The sequence below is a fragment of the Pollicipes pollicipes genome, unplaced genomic scaffold (assembly GCF_011947565.3).
Source record: "Pollicipes pollicipes isolate AB1234 unplaced genomic scaffold, Ppol_2.1 Scaffold_4295;HRSCAF=5057_pilon_pilon_pilon, whole genome shotgun sequence".
Taxonomy (NCBI): Eukaryota; Metazoa; Arthropoda; class Thecostraca; order Pollicipedomorpha; family Pollicipedidae; genus Pollicipes; species Pollicipes pollicipes.
The window spans coordinates 17,611,998-17,631,845 of record NW_023596461.1 but is presented as its reverse complement, the minus strand read 5'-3'; the positions used below and the strand labels follow the sequence as shown (position 1 = coordinate 17,631,845).

Below are 19,848 nucleotides of genomic sequence, written 5' to 3'. Positions count from 1 at the left end.
TCTCGCTGACCACGTCGAGCGGATGCCACCTCTCAGAACGGGCTGTGGCAGTCCTGGTCATCGAATGATGCACATTCCAGTGTTTTCAGCGATGCTCGGTAGGCCTTGTTCTCATTCTGTTTTGTCCGCGGCTCCAGGCCCTCGTGCAGATCCCATCCGATCATGTGTTTAAATTTTTGCGGGCAAATATATGAGTGCACACTAGCCATACGCACTCACCTTTACTGGAATCTTTTGAACGTAGATTCCCCATGAATAGTGCACAGGTGAAGCGTGCTGCGCCTTATCCGCCCTCCGAAACTGACGTAGCCAATAGCTGCAAGTTATTTCCTTCTGTGGTGTTGGAGCCAGTGACAGCACGAAATCTGATATGGCTTAGATATTAAAACGTGTCTCAGAAGTGGTCGTACCCAAATAACTGCACCTGGTCTGCTACCATTTTGTCAACGCGCAGCTATGATTGTGATTGCCCCTTCCCCAAAGGACCTTCCAGCTTGGGTGTTTCAGTTTATGAGCCTGAGGCTGGCTTGTTGTACACAGCACAGCAGATAATTCAGTTAATGTTCAGATCTCAGGTCAATTGCTCTTCAGACCAATTCTGCGATTTTACTTTACTGCAGCTTCACTGCGAGGAGTTTCAAGTTCGCATCCACTAAGCATGACTCGCATCCTGTACAATATCCATAAGTTCCAAGAGGAAGCGCCGTCGGCGAACTGCAAAAAGCTAGAGGACTGAACAAGAGCTAAACCACTGGAAGGATGAGAACTAGTCAGAGGAAAGAGGAACACGTGACAGAGAGAGACAACAGAGGAAAACGTGAAGGCAGTGGGAGTCTGTAGTCTAGTGTCCAGAGAAGTCCTGCCGTCGGCGTTGGTGCTCTCAAGAGCTCGCACTCTGGCGTGCGACCGTCCACCATGTCCCGCCTCACAGTTTTAATAATTTAACTGTACAAAGTACAGACGACATTCTATTTCTGGCTGACACAGACAGGGAAGCTTATTTAGACAGTGCCTACAGTGAAGTTAGATGGTGAACACTGATGAGGCCTGGATTGATCAGGTGTGATTTTCGGACGAGACTCAATTTCACCTCAGTGGCGTCGTAAAGTGCCAAAATAATGGATTCTGGGGAAATGAATACCCGAAAGTAGATGCCTCCCAAAGGCCCTTAAATAGCCACAACTGCACTGCTCAGGTTGCCAGAAGTCTGTCTGGCATAGCTGAACACCTTTGGTTGCAAGATGGGGATGTTTGGACGATATGGGTAATATGGATATAAAAAGTGAGAGGGAAGAGTTATATCATTAGATTTTGATTCGTAAAGGATTATGAAGCAGGACGTTACCACTACACTCTTGTAAATGCATCGCTTTTCTCCCCAATGACGCCCCGATTAGCTGTTCAGATTCATTAACGGGCAAGCAAAAAAAAAAACAACAACAACAAAACACAAAAAAACAAACAGACGATTCGCACATAATGCAGACGGCGTTTTCAGGTAGCCCGTGCTCATTTTGGACATCATAACTGGTTGGCAACTTGCTTACGTGGGCGCATACTTCATGCTTCATCAGACAGTGATGCATGTTTTGAGGCGTACCCGTGTTTCTAAGCAAGAGATCGGCTTGCCTATTTCATGTTTTATCAGACAGCGATGCATATTTTGAGGCGTACCTGTGTTTCTAAGCAAGAGATTGACTTGCCTACTTCATGCGATCGGCTTGCCTCATGCAGTAAATTTTGAATGGGGTTGACATTACATGTTTAGGTTCAGGCAAGATATTGGCTCGCATCATACGATAGTTCCGTGGTGGGGTGAACCGTGCGTGTTTTTGCAATCAGTGCATTTCGGGTTGCTCCTATTTCATTGTTATTGGACATACTGTGATATGTTCTGCATGCGATTGTGTTTGTGATGACACATTTGATGGTAGGCTTAAGTTTTTTTTCAAGACAGTGTTACAGGGCGGACGAGTTTTTGGATTTGAGCTGCGGGGCGAAGCTGGTTTTCAAAGTCTCAAGAAGTGGCAACTTAAGTTTCTGGGTCATCTCAGATTATCGAGCCACTCTTTGCCGCGGACGTTGTGGGCCTTCTTCAGGCCGGTTCACGCGGTATTTTGTACGGCTGACATAAGGTTTCGCGTCCGCGTTGGCTTGGCACGCACTAAGGAAGTCCCGCCGTCTTGTTTGGGCTTTTCTGCAGGGGCAGGGTGTCGATTCTTGTTGGCCACGTGCTCGTCCTCTGCCACCAGATGCGGTTCCTCTTTGGCTATTCCGGAGCTACCCTCATTTAGCGGGAATTTTTATGTATGATCAGAACGGCCTGTTACCTTGTCCAAGTGCGCCTGTGCCCTTCTGGGTCAGTACTGTACCGTGTTTGGCCCAAGTGCGGATGTGCCCGTCTGGATCAGTACTGGTACCATGTTTGGTCCAAGTACGGCTGTGTCCGTCGGGATCAGTACGGTACCGTGTTTGGTCCAAGTGCGGCTGTGTCCGTCTGGATCAGTACTGTACCGCGTTTAGTCCAAGTGCGGCTGTGTCCGTCTGGATCAGATCGGTACCGCGTTTGGCCCAAGTGCGGAGGTGTCTGTCTGGATCAGTACGGTACCGTGTTTGGTCCAAGTACGGCTGTGTCCGTCTGGATCAGTACGGCACCGTGCCTGGTCCAGGTGCGTCTGCACTCGGCTGGTGGCTGGTGTCTCTGCATAACTGGGTCTAGACACATGTCCCGTAATATCTGTGATGGATTTTTGTGTTCAAGACTGTCGTGTTTCAGTCACAACAAATACCAAAATGAGGGAGTACCGAAATGAAGTAAAATATCGACAACCCGGTCACCCATGTAGACACGGGTGAAATAACTTGTAAGTGATGGGGGTGCCATCTCCATAATGCAAATTTAGCCATGACTGACAAAATGTACACGATGACAAAAGGTACACGTGCCAGTTTTGAAATGCTCCTCATTTCCCTCTTACCAGTGTTCATTTTCCATTTCACAACCGGCACCGTGCCGTTTACGATGTTGCGTACCAGCAGGGATAGCAATAACGTTTTGTCCGAGAGTCTGCTATTCAAGTGAAATCATTCGCATTTAGCACTGCCCCCAAAATATGTGCGATATCGTTAACCATTGAAGGAAAGTTTCTACGAACAGAAAACATGTAGAAATTGTTTTCTACGATCTCCGTTCACATTCCACAAATCCTGCTGGCCGCAACTTTGTTATCTGTATCGAATACTTGACATGTTATGTTCAGCTGGAATGTTTGACACAGGCCTGTACACAGATATGGAATGAAATGGGAAAAAGCAAACAGAAGGGAAATGTGAACTAGACGTATGTGTTAAAACCTAATGATGCTTGCAGCAAGGGCGTAGCGAATCACATGTAAGAGACCATTTTTCCGTGGTAGTAAATTGTATGTTCTCCAGACAGATTGGGCATTGTGCTACAATCTGTTTAATTTTGACAGCTATCGTATATGTAGGACACCAGTAACTGCAGGTTGTATTGGCAAGTGGGCGAGACTTGGGCAATGCGAGGCACGCAGTTTCCCGTTGGTTTCCGTGTTCGTTGGTGCATCTGATGAGGTATGGTTTGCATATGAAACAAGAATTTTAATTGCACCTCGCCCTCAATAATAGCCAAGTGCCTTGTATAGCTGTGTCTATACTGATAGCCCACCTTACTACTGCTCAATGAGATCAGGAAAGTGTTTGAAAATTGGGTTGTTTTTTAGCTTTTCGGTGAAATGTGTGCTTAAAGTTGTTCAAGGTGTGCAACCTGGTTTACTAGTGCGTCATGTCACTGGTCATGTCACCATGAGTCACTGGTGCTCCTGCTATGAAAGCAAAATATGACTTATAATGGTATTGCTCTTGGCAACACTGGTTTTTAGATGGTTTTAACACCAAAAATAACACGAAATGCATTGCATTGCTTGTTACAATTTGTGACCCACACCAGCCCTCCCATTCCGGCCCACGATCCCGCCAAAAGCCCGCCGGCTCTTCCGGGTCAGATGTTGAGGGGCTGGCGGGTTGAGAAGTTCCGTCTTTTCTCCCTACCACACGAAACCCTCCAGGATTGGGACCTCCTCCCGACCAACACAGCTCGTCCTTGGCCACCACCGGAATCCGCGGCCACGCTGAACTCATTTTACGCTGCACACGTACTTAAACCCGACCCATGAAGGCTTGAGTGCGGCGGCCACAAATTTCAGAGCGGCAGGACATACCCTTGCCCGCCCTGTCTGGCGACAGGTCGGCGGCTGCTTGCCCTACGCACCCGGTGGCGCCGCCCTTGCCTCTGGTGAGTGTGCCAAACAGCATGGCACGGCCGAAACGTAGCGAACAGTTCAGCATGGTTGGGCACGTGAACCTGTTGAAAGCTATTCTAGTCCGTTTTATGTGAGGCCAGGTAGTCCAGTGCGGCAAAATTCATAAAGTTGGGTGTCAGGGAGATCAACATGAATTCCTGCCATCAGAACTCTGTTTTCTCCGCCATCTCCGCCTCCGTCATATTTTCTGTACCGCTAATTTGTCGTCCGTTGAACCCGAACCCTGACATGTGGACCTGCCCGTCCGATTTGCCTTGCCCGGGGCGCACAGATGTTGGTCGACCGCCATCGGTCTTGATCTCGAGTGGTCGGTGCTGAGCGAGGGAGGAGCAACAAATATTGGAACTCAATGCACATCTGCTATCATGGCATGATAGCATAGCAATATCGATCTCCGTGGTACCCAAATGTCGTAGAGGAAGTGTTGGGTGCGTTGCGTTGCGTAGTGAGGTGTTGCCATTTTGAATATCGTACAGTTCCACTGAACCGCCCCTCTTAATATCTTAAACCATCCAGTTTCTGAGCTTCACGCTCGCGAAGATGTGCAGACTACTTCGCACAGACTATTCCAAGGCCATTTAAGCGTGCATGACGCCATGGCAACGCCATCCAAGGCCTGCCACCCCATAGGCCATGCAACGTTCAAGGGCAAAAAGAACATTATCGTCGAGCCGTTCAGGTCTGGCGTCCGTGAATACGATCTCCAAATGTAGTGAATGCCATTTGGCCCTCAATGAATGCTGAGCAAGGTTTTCTAGCTTCAATCACAAATCACGCTTCGTGTTACATAATATAAGAAAATTGACATGATTGCTAGTTACGAAAGTGAGAGGTGTAATCGGACAGCTAAAAAAGCGTGTATTTTTATGGGATTTTGAACTGAACTAGCCATTTTGAAGACCTTTCGGTGCTGTTCGTAATCCTGCTTTTTGTGAGACCTAAGACCCTAAGTTTCTGACCTCCACGCCCGCGAAAATGGGAGAAGATGCATCTGGATGAGTATGTCAAAGTTACCTTGGCATTCATGACGTCATAATGTCATTCAAATCCTGCTATTCCATAGGCCATGTGGCTATCAACGCAAATAAAAAGAAGATCGAGACGTTCATATCTGGTGTTCGTGACCGTGATTTCCAGATACAATGGCCGTCAACCCGCTTACAATCATTGCCGAGGAAGGTACAGCGCGACGATGAAACCATGACGCGCCGAGGGTCACAATCGATGAACGGAGTTGCGCTGCCTCTGGTAGTTTTTTTATAAAAAAGAGAACGTTGATAGTTGTAAGCGAACCCCCTGCATGACAGTGATGCTTGCCCCAACATCTTCAGGTTTTAAACATTCCCATTCCCAACAATTACCAAATATTCATCAAACACACAAACAAAAATCAATAGCCCCATAACCGAGTATGTAAGTAAACGTGAACTTCTTAAACGCATGGGTAGTATGCAAGAACACCACGAGTAAGGGCCAAAACATGAGCATATACCGATATTTGGCTCATGGGATACTCCCAACACCGCCATCTCTCGGCGAGCTGAAGTACTACATGTAGGTGGCAACGTCGCAAGGCTGGTTTAGCGGCACCTCAACGTCATACAGACGTTCTATGACGCAGTCAAACAATGACGTATTGAGGAGCATATTTACTGAATAGAGACATTGTGTTGTCGAGAGCAGTCGTTTCCACTCAACTGTCTTAATCTCCATAATTGAGCGTATTTCATCATATCTGATGTTTGTCTCAATATCTTCAATATCTTCAACATCAATTGTGCAACATTCCCTTTAAATTGCCGCACAGCGGTAGTTTGTTTCTCGCCTGTCCGACACTGAGCTGAGTCCAGCTTGCGTAAGCGATAATGTCACGTGCCAACCGTGCAAAGCCCACGAAACGGTAAATGGGATCACAATGAGCGAACATGCCTATCTGGTCAAGCGTACCGAGTGGTGGGCTCGGGGTAGCCAGCCCACTGGGACTCGTCGATACGCCGCATCATCTTATTAAGCATAGTCGGTCAGGCTCGTTTCGGTGCGCTTTCCTGCACAACGAGACAGCATGGCTGGGCTCCAATCCAATCCAAATCCAAGGGCTGGTCATATTTTTCATTGTCAATGGTCACAACAATGAAATAATCAATACCTGACCCTTCATGCACTACTGACCTGCTGCTGCCATGTATATATATATATATATATATATATATATATATATGTGTATATATATATATGTATATATATATGTATATATATATATATATATATATATATATATAATCGCGGCGATCAAGGCCAACGAAGTACGGTTGTCGGGTCGTTCATATCTGGCGTTCGTGAGTACGATTTCCAGATATAAGGGCCGTCAAGTGGCCCCCAATCACTGTTGTGTAAGGCACGATTATGTAATCATTGACCTATTGTGAAGCATCTTTACTAAACAGAGAAAATGTGTTGTTTAGAGCAGTCTTTTCTACTGGAAAGTATAGCAATGGCTATAAGTGCGCTCATGCCATCATATCTGAACATTGCTTTAATGTTCTCAATTGTGGGGCATTCTCTTTCATGAAGTTATTGGTGGCTGCACTCCCGGTATTCATCACTGTGGGGAGCAAATATCAACCTGATATGTTACACTTGATCGATGTCTCCTGCACCATTGAACTTTGCATGTACCCTTCGGATATTGGTGCGTTTGACCGGGTTGGATTCTGCGTGGTCTCTGCGAGAACAAAAACACTATGAATTTTCAAGCAGTGACAGCTAACATGCTTTTATTGATAAAATTAGTTTCGGGTAGGTGTTGGGTCGACCAGCAGGCATACATACTTCTTTGAAGCCGGTGGAGGCCTGCGTTAGGTATGCTTTCCCAATGTCCTAGAATTTCCTACTTTGGATATAAAGGAGCGCCCTATGAGAGGGCATTTTTCACTCCTTTCCGCCGTATTTTATGTGAAGTTTTACTCTTACCTGATATTGTCGAACCAAACGCACTAAACCCATTTTTCTTTTGAGAGGTTTAAATATGTCATCCAAGTCCGAGCGTGCTCCAAACCACCAAGCATAAACAAGGCTCCAAAGCATCTGGAGACCTATATGACTGTACAGACCAATATGTCTATATCCTACTTCGCCTCCACCTGAATCATGCCTATGTATGCTCACAGCAAGGGCACTTGGCACCTTTAAGCCCGAGAGCCCCGGCGACTCCAGCCGCGTGCACTTATCACGCTTGGTTTGTTTACATCACAGTACATCGCAGTTGGCAGCTGTGTGCCCAATTCAAGGTTTTCACGCATCCCTTTTTTTCTTGTTCGCGCCACACTAACACCGCGTTAGGGCCCGTTTGATCTGTCGTCAGCACAATTGTCGGCAGGAATGCGTAACGTCATGCGTGCTGACAGAGCGTTCGCCGTGTGGGCTGGCGAGAAAGTTTTTTAACTTCACTTTGCTTTTTTCCTTTACCTTTTGACCACTTCAAACCTTCCACTAAATCTGGCTTACCGCCGCCTATGACACACTACCTATAAAATGGTGTATATAATGTAGCCCCTGTTTCGGTATTGCCATCATCTGTCCTCCCCGTTGTTGTTTGAGTTTTTGTTGTTGAGTTGTTTGTTACCATTCCCATCTCACTTAGATTCTTCCCTTCTCATTCAAGTGCTCACGCAATTTTTGTGGAACAGGTCTATGGATCCTTCACTGCTACTTTTGCTTGCATGAAGCCCACTCTTTCATTCAATTCCCACTTGAACTGACCATTGACGAAGGCCACGTTCGAGACGCGATGCACCTGGTTCCTATTCTCCATATTTTACGGTTCTCCCAACACCATTCATGCACTGGGGACGCAACCACACACCATCGCTAGCCATCGTCACTCACGTTTTCATGGCTTCTCTAGGTAGTCCAATTTCTTTCTTTTCTGTTCATCATTGTATTCCCCAAAATTAAAGATAAGTGCCCCTACCCCACCTAATGTGCCCGCAGACGGAAGAGCTACGAATTTAAGTCCTTTGTCAGATTGATCTTTTAATCTGGCAGTGCTTCTTCTCCATGCTGACCGGCCGACAAAAATCCTGTCATTATCGTCAGCTGAGGCGTCACGTCACAGACCATGTAACTGTGGTCACATGACGTGACGTGGGGAAAATACTGAGCCGTGATTGGTGCTGACAAACGCGCTGACGACAGATCGAACGCGGCCCAGCAAAGCAGTTTTTTTATAAATATTACTGCACGTATTTCTGTTTCCGGAATAAACTTGACCACTAAATTGCAGCACTCCCGAAATGTAGCAGTGAGATATTCAAGAATGCTCACAAATGCTGCTGTGTTACGAATAGGCTAGATAGGATGAGATGAGGCAAGGCTTCCTGAGGCGTGGTTAGGCCACCTTCATAGAAATTAGCGTAGGTATATCACAAGAAACGGTGACAAAATAGTTAAATTTGCTGACCCCATCTTAACAGAAGCAAAAAATATGTGAGTCGTTTGTTTGATTTGGTAGCATGTGATGTGCAGGGGTCCTAGACCTTTTTCGTTTGAATACTTTTTCTTGAATTTAGTCACACGGTCCTCAACTCCAAAGCAAAGCCCCAAGCAATGCATCAAATATCCTGCATTCATACACTGACAGAAATTTAGAAGGCATTTCAATTTTACTATTGTGATGTGTTCCATCCAGCTCCGGATTCAGGGATGTGGCAAATAATTGACGGAACGAGGATACATTTATTGTTCTGAAGAATGTCTTGACCAGCTCACAGTAGTATCGCTTGTTCTCTACTGCACTGTTCCACGTGTCCTCCACAGCACGGGTCCTTGCCTGTATCTCGCTGGTTGTGGCGGCAAGTGCTGCCATCTACAAAAAATCACCGATTTCTCGCCACTTTTTACCGCTAGGCAGCGCATGTGAAACGTGCATTGCGGTTTTTACCAGATAGTATCGAACGTCTTTACTGGATGTCATGCTTGCATATGTCACACAGGCGCACAGTATAATTGCGGTACAGGCCACTACAGCTGCCTTTGGCGGACTTACCACGGGGCTAACACAACCGGAGTGCTCGGCTCCACTCGTCCCATATGACACGGAATCATCACACCAGTGACCTGTTTATGCACATCAGCAATATTAACTCGACATCCAGTCAGATATGGTCGTAATACGATGAACTCGCAACGCGATACAGCTAGCAGGAATAGGCTTCGTTCAATTTGCACCCGAAATGTCAGGATGTTCAAAAACGTGGGATGGATGGACAGGGCTGTCTTCTGCCGAGAACGGAACTTGTTCAGTGGAAGAGTTTTTGAGGAACCTTTGACGCTGGAAAGGAAATGAACACAACGTAATTCTGGAGTGTATTTTGTCTTAAACCATGTGAGAGGAAAGCGCAAAATAAAACATCAAAACATTGGTGGTCATCATTTTTGGCACTCATCACACTATAACGAAACAACTATTCTTTTGATGTATTCTGTTTCAATGTCATGACCTAAGATGTGATAAATTGTCATGTTTATGATATGACGTTAATACCAACCATACATGTATGTCTTTGGTGGAGCATCTCTCACTGACCCATAAGTCCAAGGTCTTGTGAATGGAGTTTTTCACGTATATACGGTCCTTTTGCGGTGTAGTTTTTTCGCTCCACCCGAGCTTAAAAACGATTCTAGCTCACTGGTTTCCTCGCTCGGGCGGAGGTCTTCCGTTTTGGACTGGCAACAGGGAAGGCCTCCACGACCCCTACTGAACAGCCCTATCTGTCTCTAGAATGCGATACGACTTCAGGCATGCTGAGCAATGGGAGTACGTGAAACGCAGCCTCCAGTGCTCAACACGTTACTGGTATTCCAATGGGCAGTCCGAGAAGCGGGAGGGGTATCCGTGGGTCCGGTTGTAAGGCACCGCCCCGGCGTGCCGGGTGAGCTGGGGTACGTCGGGCGTGCGCCTTCTCTCCCGGCCTGTGCTGGCCGCCTGCTGCACTCGAGCGCACGTGCAGATACGGCGTCACGTCGGACATGTCGCCAATCTTGTGTTGGGATCAAATTTTTTAGCCGGCCCAGGTCCGGCGCACAGATTTTGGGATCCGGTTCAGCTCGTGACTCAAAGCCGTCTATTTTTTTTGTTCATATCAGTTCGGACTCATCGCTTGCATGGTATGATTTGGCTCATGACTCAAGCGGTTTGCAAAATCAAAGATCTGATTCAGTTATGTCTCGTTGCCTTATTACCCATTGATGTACATGCATATACATATATATATATATATATATATATATATATATATATACATATAATGTGTGTGTGTGTGTACGCGCTTGTGCGTGCGTGCGTGCGTGCGTGCATGCAGTACAGATAATTATTTACTTGTCTCAAAATTGGAAATAGTTATTGATGCCATCCCTGGGAGGTCACATTCCGGGACCCACAATTCGCATATGAAAAAAGACGATCTTGCCACTGCTGCTGTTTCTTGCAGTGGCACGCTTGTAGCAGTATAAGTAGTGAATGAGGTGTCGGGTATAGATGCGTTCATTGTGGTAGAAATATGACCAGCCCTTGGATTTTGCAGGGAGCAGACAATGTCGTTGAATTAAACACAGCATGGGGGAACGTGGGACGTCTATTTCATGTCATATCCTCTGGGCCTTGGCTGAGATTTGGCCAACTTTATATTGGGATCAACAATGTTGCGCTTGCTGCTGAAGAGCTGCAATAGCAAGCTGTGTGCTGATCTTGCACAAAGCTTGATAATTAATGGTGCTCGCTGTTCATTTTAACACTCTGAAATATAATGTATTGATTTTACGTGGCTTGCTGCGTTTCCTCATGTCACCCCTTTAAGTCGAGATACATGGCTCACTGACATGACGTTGTGGGAAATGATCGGCTCACGACTCAGGTCATGAAATTTACGAAGAACGTTATTCAGCTCATGACTCAGTGCGGTATTTTTCGTAATGAGCGGACTCGCCTTCGGCTCACTCAAAAGTGAGGAGCTCGTGAGCCAATTCACGATCGAGTACGGGTCGAACACACGTGTGCCTGTCGCCGGTCGACAAGTCTGGGCCCGTGTAGGGGCCCGCCCCAGAAAGAACAACGGTAGTGACACCGGGGGAGCAGACCGTGCGTTGTCTTGTTGGAAATTGAAGTTTAGTTTGCTTCTGAGCAACGCGCAGGTGGACCGGTTTGTCCGGTTGTTTGTGCGTTTCTGTTGTCGCCCTGCTTGATGAGGTGGTTCGCTAGCCTGTTGTGGATGAGAACGGCCAGGAGATAGCCTGCTGGTTGTGTCCGTGCGAGCAGAGGGCGGTTGGAACGTTTTGCCTGCCGTTTGTGTTCGTTTGAAGAAGAATGGGTTAGTGGGTCGGCATGCTGTTTGTGCCCATCTGTTGGTGTGATGAGGGAGTGGGTGAGGTTGTTCGCTTGTTGTCTGCGTGCCCGTTTTTCGGCATGTATGCGCCCGCTGCTGGGTGGGGCATAAGCGGAGCGTCGTCCACGGGGGGGGGGGGGGGGAGCGGAGTGTGCTGTGCGGTCTGTCCGCCTGTCCGTGCAGGTCTGTGTGCGCGCCAGCCGCTGTGTGAGGGCTCGGAGCGGGTCGCGCGCACGATAAGAGCCGCCACCGCCGGCTGCTCACTCGTCGCCCTCGCTTGCCGCAGGTCGTTCGCCCGGCGCTAGGCGCCAGAGGTCGGCAGACAGGGGCGGCCCCTCTGCCGGCCCGGCAGCCTCCAGCGGGCAGCAGCCAGCCTCCAACACGGGGTCCTGTACCAGCAGCAGGTGGGTCACAGCGCGCGCGCGCCGGCTGACTCGACACGCGCTCGCTTTCGTGCGAAGTCCATCCTATCGTCCGGGTTTGCGCTCCCCTCCCCGCTCCCTGTCAGATTTCCGCGCTTCTGGCAATTCAGTTGTGATTCTCTCATCGCTATTTCGTCCCTCAAACATTTCTCTAACGGCATTGTAGGGACGCCTTCTCCCATCAACAGTTTTAGCATTGTTTTCATCACGTTTAGTAGTGCGCGCCAGCAGATGACTAGTCGGAACAACCTTTTTTCCCAAGAGCTCATTCACCTCTTACCGTGCATTTGACTGGGCCTGCCGGTACCCCGGAGTGTTTCCAACCCCTATCACCCTTCATACTGGCTTACTTCTGCACCTGCTTCTGTGTGCCCGGGCGAGGTTTATCTGCACACCTGGGAACGCAACGGCTGGCCAGTCGACCGCAGTTGCCGTCTGGCTGACGTTGCCGATCTAATACTGGAGCTGGCCCATCCACGGGCCACGCCGCTGGATTGATTGAAGATTGACCTCCGCCTCCCCGGGCGTCAGGCATTGATCCCGCCGGACCGTGCCGGACGGTTCCTTAAACGCTGACCCAGCGCGCTCATTCACGAACTCATCCGACGCCGGGGATGATCCGGCTGCACCCACCCGGGTGCAGCTGAATCCCACGTGACCATGACCTCCCCCGAGGTGTTGGTGGGACGACCGTTCCCGCTACGCCCAAGGAATGTTACTGACGTGATGAGTTGAGCCAAGGTGGCCAGCCGCTCGTACTGTTAAAATATTTGTAAGCGTTTGCTGTTTATTTTTTATCCTATATGTTGAACTCGGATTTTGTTTCAAGATCAATGTTGCATTCTTTTTCGATGTTATTCGGTCATATTTGTGTTGAAGTTGTATGTTGCTGCGCTGAACTGCGCTGTTGCATCAGTTCTCATTTCGTGTCGCTGGCATGACGTTCGATATGCTGAGTTTTTTTTTGTGCTGAGAGCTCCAGCACCCCTGCTTTTTCGTAGGAGAATGTACATTAACGCGGGCTTCACGTCACATTGTCATGCATGCAGCTGACCACCGTGGTTACGGTGGTGAGATAAGGCGGGGCGGGGGATAGCTAGGGTCAGACTGGCAGAGCGCTCACCTGTCACCCTGCGCGGAAGGTCATGAGTTCTAGTCTGGCTAGCAGCCTAGAGTTTTGTTATTCCCGCGATATTGTGCGCATTAGTTTGTGTTCCGGAGTGATTTAAGGGCTTGCTCTTAGTTCCTCTGAGCATTTATTTCTGGTGGTTTGCATGTTCCGTGCCGGATAAATAATATTTTCTGGGCCGAGCCTGTCACGTGTGTCCCCGCCGTACCACTGAAGTCGTGCCGTTCCTGTTCAGCCTCTGAGTTTGCGTCCGGTTCTTTCTCCAGCCAGTACTACGGAGGGTTTTGCGTGCCGTGCCGGGTTTCGCGGAGGGTTTTGCGTGGGTGTGATGCCATGACACGGCCTATTCGGCTAGGGGCCCTTTTCTATCGGCTATCAGCTGTCATTGCCATGATCGGCCTAAACGATACACCCATTTTAGGACTTCCGCTCACCATCTCGGGATCACAAGTCAAGGATCTCGTCCGTAGATGTCTTAGGCGGCTACGTGCTGAATGTGTCGCTGGCCATCACCCACAACTCCTATTTCCCCATCCTCAACCGCACTCGACGGTGGAGGGTGGATTGTGCCGCCCCACATTGCATCTCTCATTTGGTGGAGATGAGCAGCTTGGGACAAATAGAGCATCTAGACAGAAACCAATGGTTTGCTTTGCTTCTTCATTGTCATATACTGTTCAGTGTTTGCCTTGAGGTTGAATCCTGACCCTCCGGGTCAGGGTGGGGTCAGGTGACAGTATGTGGAGACATTCGAATATCGATGCGGCTATCGCGCGCAAGTCATATTGTGAGGCAGACAGCTACGAAAGGGAGAAAATGAGATCCGGTGTCTCCTGGACTCTTATGGTGCCTGTACGTATTATCTCAGGCGATTCAATGATGAACGCCTAGGTGCGTTTGACACATCTCAGCTTTAGGCTGACATCCTGCTCCGATGCTCGTTTTCCTGTAACGGTTACGTGTGTGGAGTGTTTAAGCTTCCATAATTGCTGATTGTGCCGCACGTCAAGATCGGCGTGCAGCTTCGCGTGCCTGCGGCGTGTGGCAAATCGTTGCTTTCAATTAATGTTCCACGTTTCTCCCTTGTTACCATGCTTGTTCACGCCACCACTGCCGCGCCGTTTGTATGGTGCTGCGCGAAGGCCAGTATGGCAATATTTTGTCCACGAATATTTGTTTACTCCTCTAGTGACATCAGTGATATTTGTTTGCTCCTCCAATGACATCAATGATATTTGGTTGCTCCTCCAGTGACATCAATGATGTTTGTTTGCTCCTCCAGTGACATCAGTTATATTTGCCAATGCTACCAGAAAACCTGACATCTTGTTGCGCGCTGTAAAAAAGCATGATGGAATCGAAGCAGAACTATTAAAAAATCATTTCCAGGAACTTTGTCTACGGTTAACGCTGCTTCCAAACTGCAGCCTTTGCTCTTTATCGAATGTCTCATTGACGCCATCTGTTGGATGACATTTTTTTGCAAACATAATTGCATACGGATACAAGTATTAAAAAAAGGGCAAATCAGACAGCACAGAAGCCTTAACACGCGCCCGGATGGCCGGTTGGTGGGTCAGTTCGACTCCCTCCCCACCCTTCGCTCTGGTGGGCGGTCAGTTTAACACTCTGAGATGTCAAAAAGTAAGAGAGCTAGAGACACCAAATGCCGAGGGTGTGTTGGCCTGTATATGGGCCCGCGTTTTTTTTCTGCTATTGTTCCGATAAAGGCATGTTGCTGAAATGTCAACGCATCATCTCCATTTTCCCAGTTTTTCTCCGAGGAATGATGCTATTACTACTGGCTTCCATGGCGGGGTGGGTGTGGGTCGCTCTAAGTGTTTGCTATTTGCCCGCGACACATGTGGGCTGCGGCCGGTGGCAGCGGCCGCGCTAAAGGTCAGGTGACGTCAGAGGATAAGGTGGCCCACGCCGAGCATCGCGGCTCGTGAAACGTTTGCCACCAAATTCTGCCGTTGACCTAGAATTCCGCGATCGGATGGTAGGGTCTAGGGCTCACAACACCAGCAATGCATAGCCTGAGTTTTTATTCCAAAAATCCATGCGATCCAAAAAGTTTGGATGAAGTCTTTGTAAAAAATGCAGTATTTCACTGTCATAGCAAAGTCATCAGTTGATGCATGCAATTTTAGAAAATATGGCCCGTGGTGTATGGAGAGGAGGTGGAAGGGTAGAACCTTTGTTACATCTTGTTGATAGACAACTTAAATTTTCACCGCTTCCTTCTCAGTTGTAGTTGAAAACTGCCATCAGTGTTAGATATCGGCTTTGGTGCACGAGAAGTTCCACTGTCCGTGTATTTTGATAGCTGCTCTCGAAGCCCTATAACTTGTGTTAGCCAAACATTGTTACGTATTAGATGACACTGACATGCCACTTCATGCACATTTAATTGTATGGGTCTAGACTTAAGCTGAAATAGTAAAATGTATGTTGCAATAACTGCGCACTTGCGGTTCAATGGGCGGGTCAGCATTGTAGCACAGCGGGCTTTTGCGGGTTGGACCGCTAGCTGGCCGGGGCGGGCTGGGCTGTGCGCTGGTATCTTGGAGGAAGTTGCGTCTGTACCACGGATGCTCCGCGGTGCACCAGTTTCTCCATCCTGCCGCCCGTCCGTTGCGATCGCCAGACGGCGATCCGCCGCAGAGTGGCACCTTTCCGCCGCTGTGAGCGCCGCTCGGCCCGCCGTGCGCCCGGGACCCGCTGACGCGGTCGGCCGGGGCGGCCTCGGCGACCGCCCCCTCCCCTCCCGTGCAGCGGCACCGAACTGTTGCGTCTGGCCAGTGGCGACCCGGCGTTTGTTGATGCCTGCTTCTCGGGGTCACCGACGTCGGCCGACTGCCCGGGTGGCGCAGCGCCGGGAGGGCGGCGCCGCCGGCCGACGCAAATGCCGCCGGCCATCAGCGGACGCTGCCCTTCGGTCCTGCAGCTGCTGGCTGGACTGGAGAAGGTCCAGTTGGACCGTGTGTTTATGCGACCGGCCGTTCCGTTCATCGGCAATGCACTGTACCGTTGCAACGGAACAGTGCACTGCAATGAGTTGCCACCAGGCGCGGTGACGTGCCGTCGTGAATAATTGAGCGATATGCCCGACAAGGGGTGGCGTGCGAGCAGGCAGCTTCACGTACAGGCCGTGGGTGTGATGTCAGTGGGTCGGCGCGCTCAGTGAAACGCGGGAACGTGGCACTATCTTCTGGAACATGCTGTCGTGAACTGCCGCGCCTCCGTGATTATTAAGCGGGGACTCTGAGGGCCCAGTAGATCGCCTTCGTGGACGTCCCGTAGATGACGTGTTGCTGCGGCGAGTCTGAATCGTGGAATGCACACGGCAGGCTGCGCGGGGAGATAGGGATTACCCGCAGAAACCCAGGTGCGTCTCTCGCGTCGGACTCACGCGGCACCCCCTGGCGCAAGCTGGCCATCATCCCGTACCACGCGGTCTTGCACAGCTGGCGGTATGTCCGCTGGGAAGGTGGCGCCGCCCCTCCACAGCGGGTTTGTGGTTCATGGCGTACGGTGGTCGATAGCGCACAATACCATGCGGTGCAATATTGGGCTCGTCTGTTCGGCCCTGCCGCTCTGTGTATACACGCTGCCCGCAATCGCTATCGCTTTGGTCCTTGCGCTGTCCGACCCCGTCTTCATCCACACGCGTGATCTCATGCAGCCGCCGTATTCGGTCAGCTGCTGGCGCCCGCAGTGGTGACGTCAGCCCGGGCGCGGTGTGACGTCACCTGTCAAGTGTGCTGATGTCACGTGTGGGCTGCCGGCCTTGTGTCTGGCGAGCGCCGCGGAAGGCCGCGGTCGTCAGGCGGAGGGGTGGGTGGGTCGCGGCCCACTCCGTCTCACGATTGGGTGGTTGTAGGTCACTCGCGGGTACCTTTTCGTTCGGAAGCGCACACGGGCCTTTCTCGGGCGAATGCCAACCGTTTGTGCTGCTTAGGTTTGATGGCATGTTCAGACGGCCACGCGTACGTCATCTGAGTATTGTGACGAACTTGCGTGATTCATCCACGTGATTTATGCAAACATTTCTTCCGGCGTGGTTGGTAGAAAATCAATAGGCGCCTGCAAATTTCGGCCGTAACATCGTCCTGGATTCACGTTAATTAAAGTTTGCAAGTTAGCGTGATAGCTTGCGCGTGCGGTTGGCAACTTCATTCGAAGAGCTGACTTCATTCAGGAAGACGCGGTGGCAACATGGACTGGCTGAGCCCCGTCCCGGTCCCAGCGCAGGAGATATTTTTGCTCGCTGATCGATCGTTAATCTGGACTGAAACAACTCCCCGATGGGATGCTGTTCTAAATGTCGTTGAATGGGAAGCTTTTATTTCCGTGGGCTGGTCTTTGCAAACCCAGTCCGTCAGAACTGAAGTCTCGATGATGTAAACATTATTTAATTTTGGACTAAAAGGTCATGTGTATCACCTACAGCAGTTTTCGTGGCCTTGGCGGCACGTCAGATCAAGGCTTGCTTATGGGTTATCGAGCGTCGCTATCGGATCCATTTGAGCCCCAGCACGCCGTCGCCACCGCCTCGGGCGCGACGGTGCGGCGACCGCTGGCGGTGGTGACGGCGCCGGCCGTCGCCTGGCTCCGCCTCTGGCGAGCAGATCTCAGCGGTCTCGCTGGGTCGAGGTGGGCTTGCTAGCCAGCCACGTACGGGCCGGCCGGCCGCCGGCGACCCCAGCCGCACGGCCTGGCGCCGGCGACCCCAACGCTGGCGGTGGTGACGGCGCCGGCCGTCGCCCGGCTCCGCGTCTGGCGAGCAGATCTCGGCAGTCTCGCTGGGCCGAGGCGGGCGTGCAAGCCACGTACGGCCGGCCGCCGGCGACCCCAGCTGTACGGCCGGCGCCGGCGACCCTAGCCGCGTGCGGCCGGCTGTTCGGCACGCCACGCACGGCCCGCGCTGCATTAGAGGTGCAAACCTCCGTCACCGACACCGCGGCCGGGTCGCTAGGTGCCGTCAGAGAGCAGCGAGACTTGGCGTAGTGGAGGTGATGTAGTCACGTGCTGCGAGAGGACATTTGCCCCGCTGTGGTCTAGAGGAATGAGGCCGCTGAAAAGGCCAGCTGTCTACTGGTCAGAGAGAGGCAGGCGGGCGCGGGTGTCCGCGGGTGTGGCGCGAACGAGATAGTTCCACCGGCCTGCCCTGGTTAAAGATCCGACGTAGCGTTAGCAATTGAGCTTGGACTCCGCTGCGTGGGTGGTATTTTCAAGGTGCACTCAACCAGCTCCGCCCAACGTGTACTGTGATTCGAAGGTCCCCGCAAAGATTCTTAATTGGGCGTACGGGTAAGTCATGATCAGTTGAAAATGTTGAAAGTTGTGATATGCTCTCATGATTCATAAGTCGCTTTCCCTTTTAATGCTATTTTCTTTTTACGCCGCCGTAATTCCGCAAAGTTTTAGCCTTAACACGGGCCCGATAAGAGGTGACCCCCGCACCGTTGCAGTCGAGTAAGGGCAGCGTTTTAGTCATCAGTGTTACGGCCGAAGATGAAGCTGAAAGGTGAGAGTGTTTCAGGGGTTTGGGATTGTTGCAGTTGAGAACAACGTTTTGGAATGTAGCTTCCTTCCCTTTCTAAGACAAAGGTGCGCTTGGTAAGCCTAGTCCCTTTTTTGTCGTGCAATGACCACGCGAGGTGACCAAATGCCGCGCCGATCAGCAGATCGCTGTAGCAAGTTGTAGCAAGCCTGTAGCAAGAAGTTGTGGGTTGTGCTCGTGTGTGTCATGTAGGAATATAATTGATAATCCTTATTTGCTCTCTTTGCAGCTTTCGATACCTGGTCGAGTACAATCGCATAATCGTGGATCGGAGATTTGCGCACTAGTGCGTATGGCGGTGATGAGTGATTCTTTGAGCTCCCAAAGTCATCTTGCGTCAAGTTTTATATATTTTTGTCTGCCGAGTCCGGTTTTGGGGCTTCAGCGCCATGCCGCGCGCGACCAATCGGTCTACAATGGAGCGCACCTCCGCATGCTCCTTCTGCAGCGCTCTGCGGGCACCAGTGTGGCGCTCGGCCGCCTGGTGCACGCCACCCGGGTCACCCCGGTCACTGCCGCCGTGCACTGCTGAGGCGGCACGAGCAGTGGCGCGCCCCGCCCGTCACGGCCGGGCCCGGCTGGCACCTGAGCCGGGTACGCTCGTGCACGCGGTCTTGGTGTTTCGAACGCGGCCGTGGTGCGGCATGAGTCGTGATGTTCGTCTCGGAAGAAGCTTTCTGTGTTGCTCTGCCGCCGGATGGCAGTGGGCGGGCGGCCTGGCCACAGGCTGCGGCAGTTTGGACACCGGCGGCCCGATCTGCGCCGCCGTGACGTGCCCACGGCTTCGGCGCCGCCTCAGTCGCGTCCTCCTGTTCCCGGAGCTGGAACGACTGATGACGAGAGGATGTGGGGGGAGATTGTTGCGCTGGATATTATTACTCAAAGGCAGCTTGCCATGCCGGACATATGGCGAGGTTCGGTGTTACATGCAGCTCTACGGATTGCTTGTGGTCGCTCGATGTCTCGGAATCCTCCTTCTCTGAAATGGTCCCGAAATGATGATCAT

The 19,848-nt window shown here is 50.7% G+C and overlaps 1 protein-coding gene across 1 annotated transcript in view; it reads left to right on the top strand.

The window, feature by feature from the left end:
- The window catches only part of LOC119097238 (E3 ubiquitin-protein ligase TRIP12-like), an 82,038-nt gene that overhangs the window by 16,421 nt on the left and 45,769 nt on the right, over positions 1-19,848 (top strand). Inside the window, 1 exon segment of the mRNA XM_037220290.1 lies at positions 12,009-12,126. Within this exon segment, the coding sequence (XP_037076185.1) occupies positions 12,009-12,126 (118 nt within the window).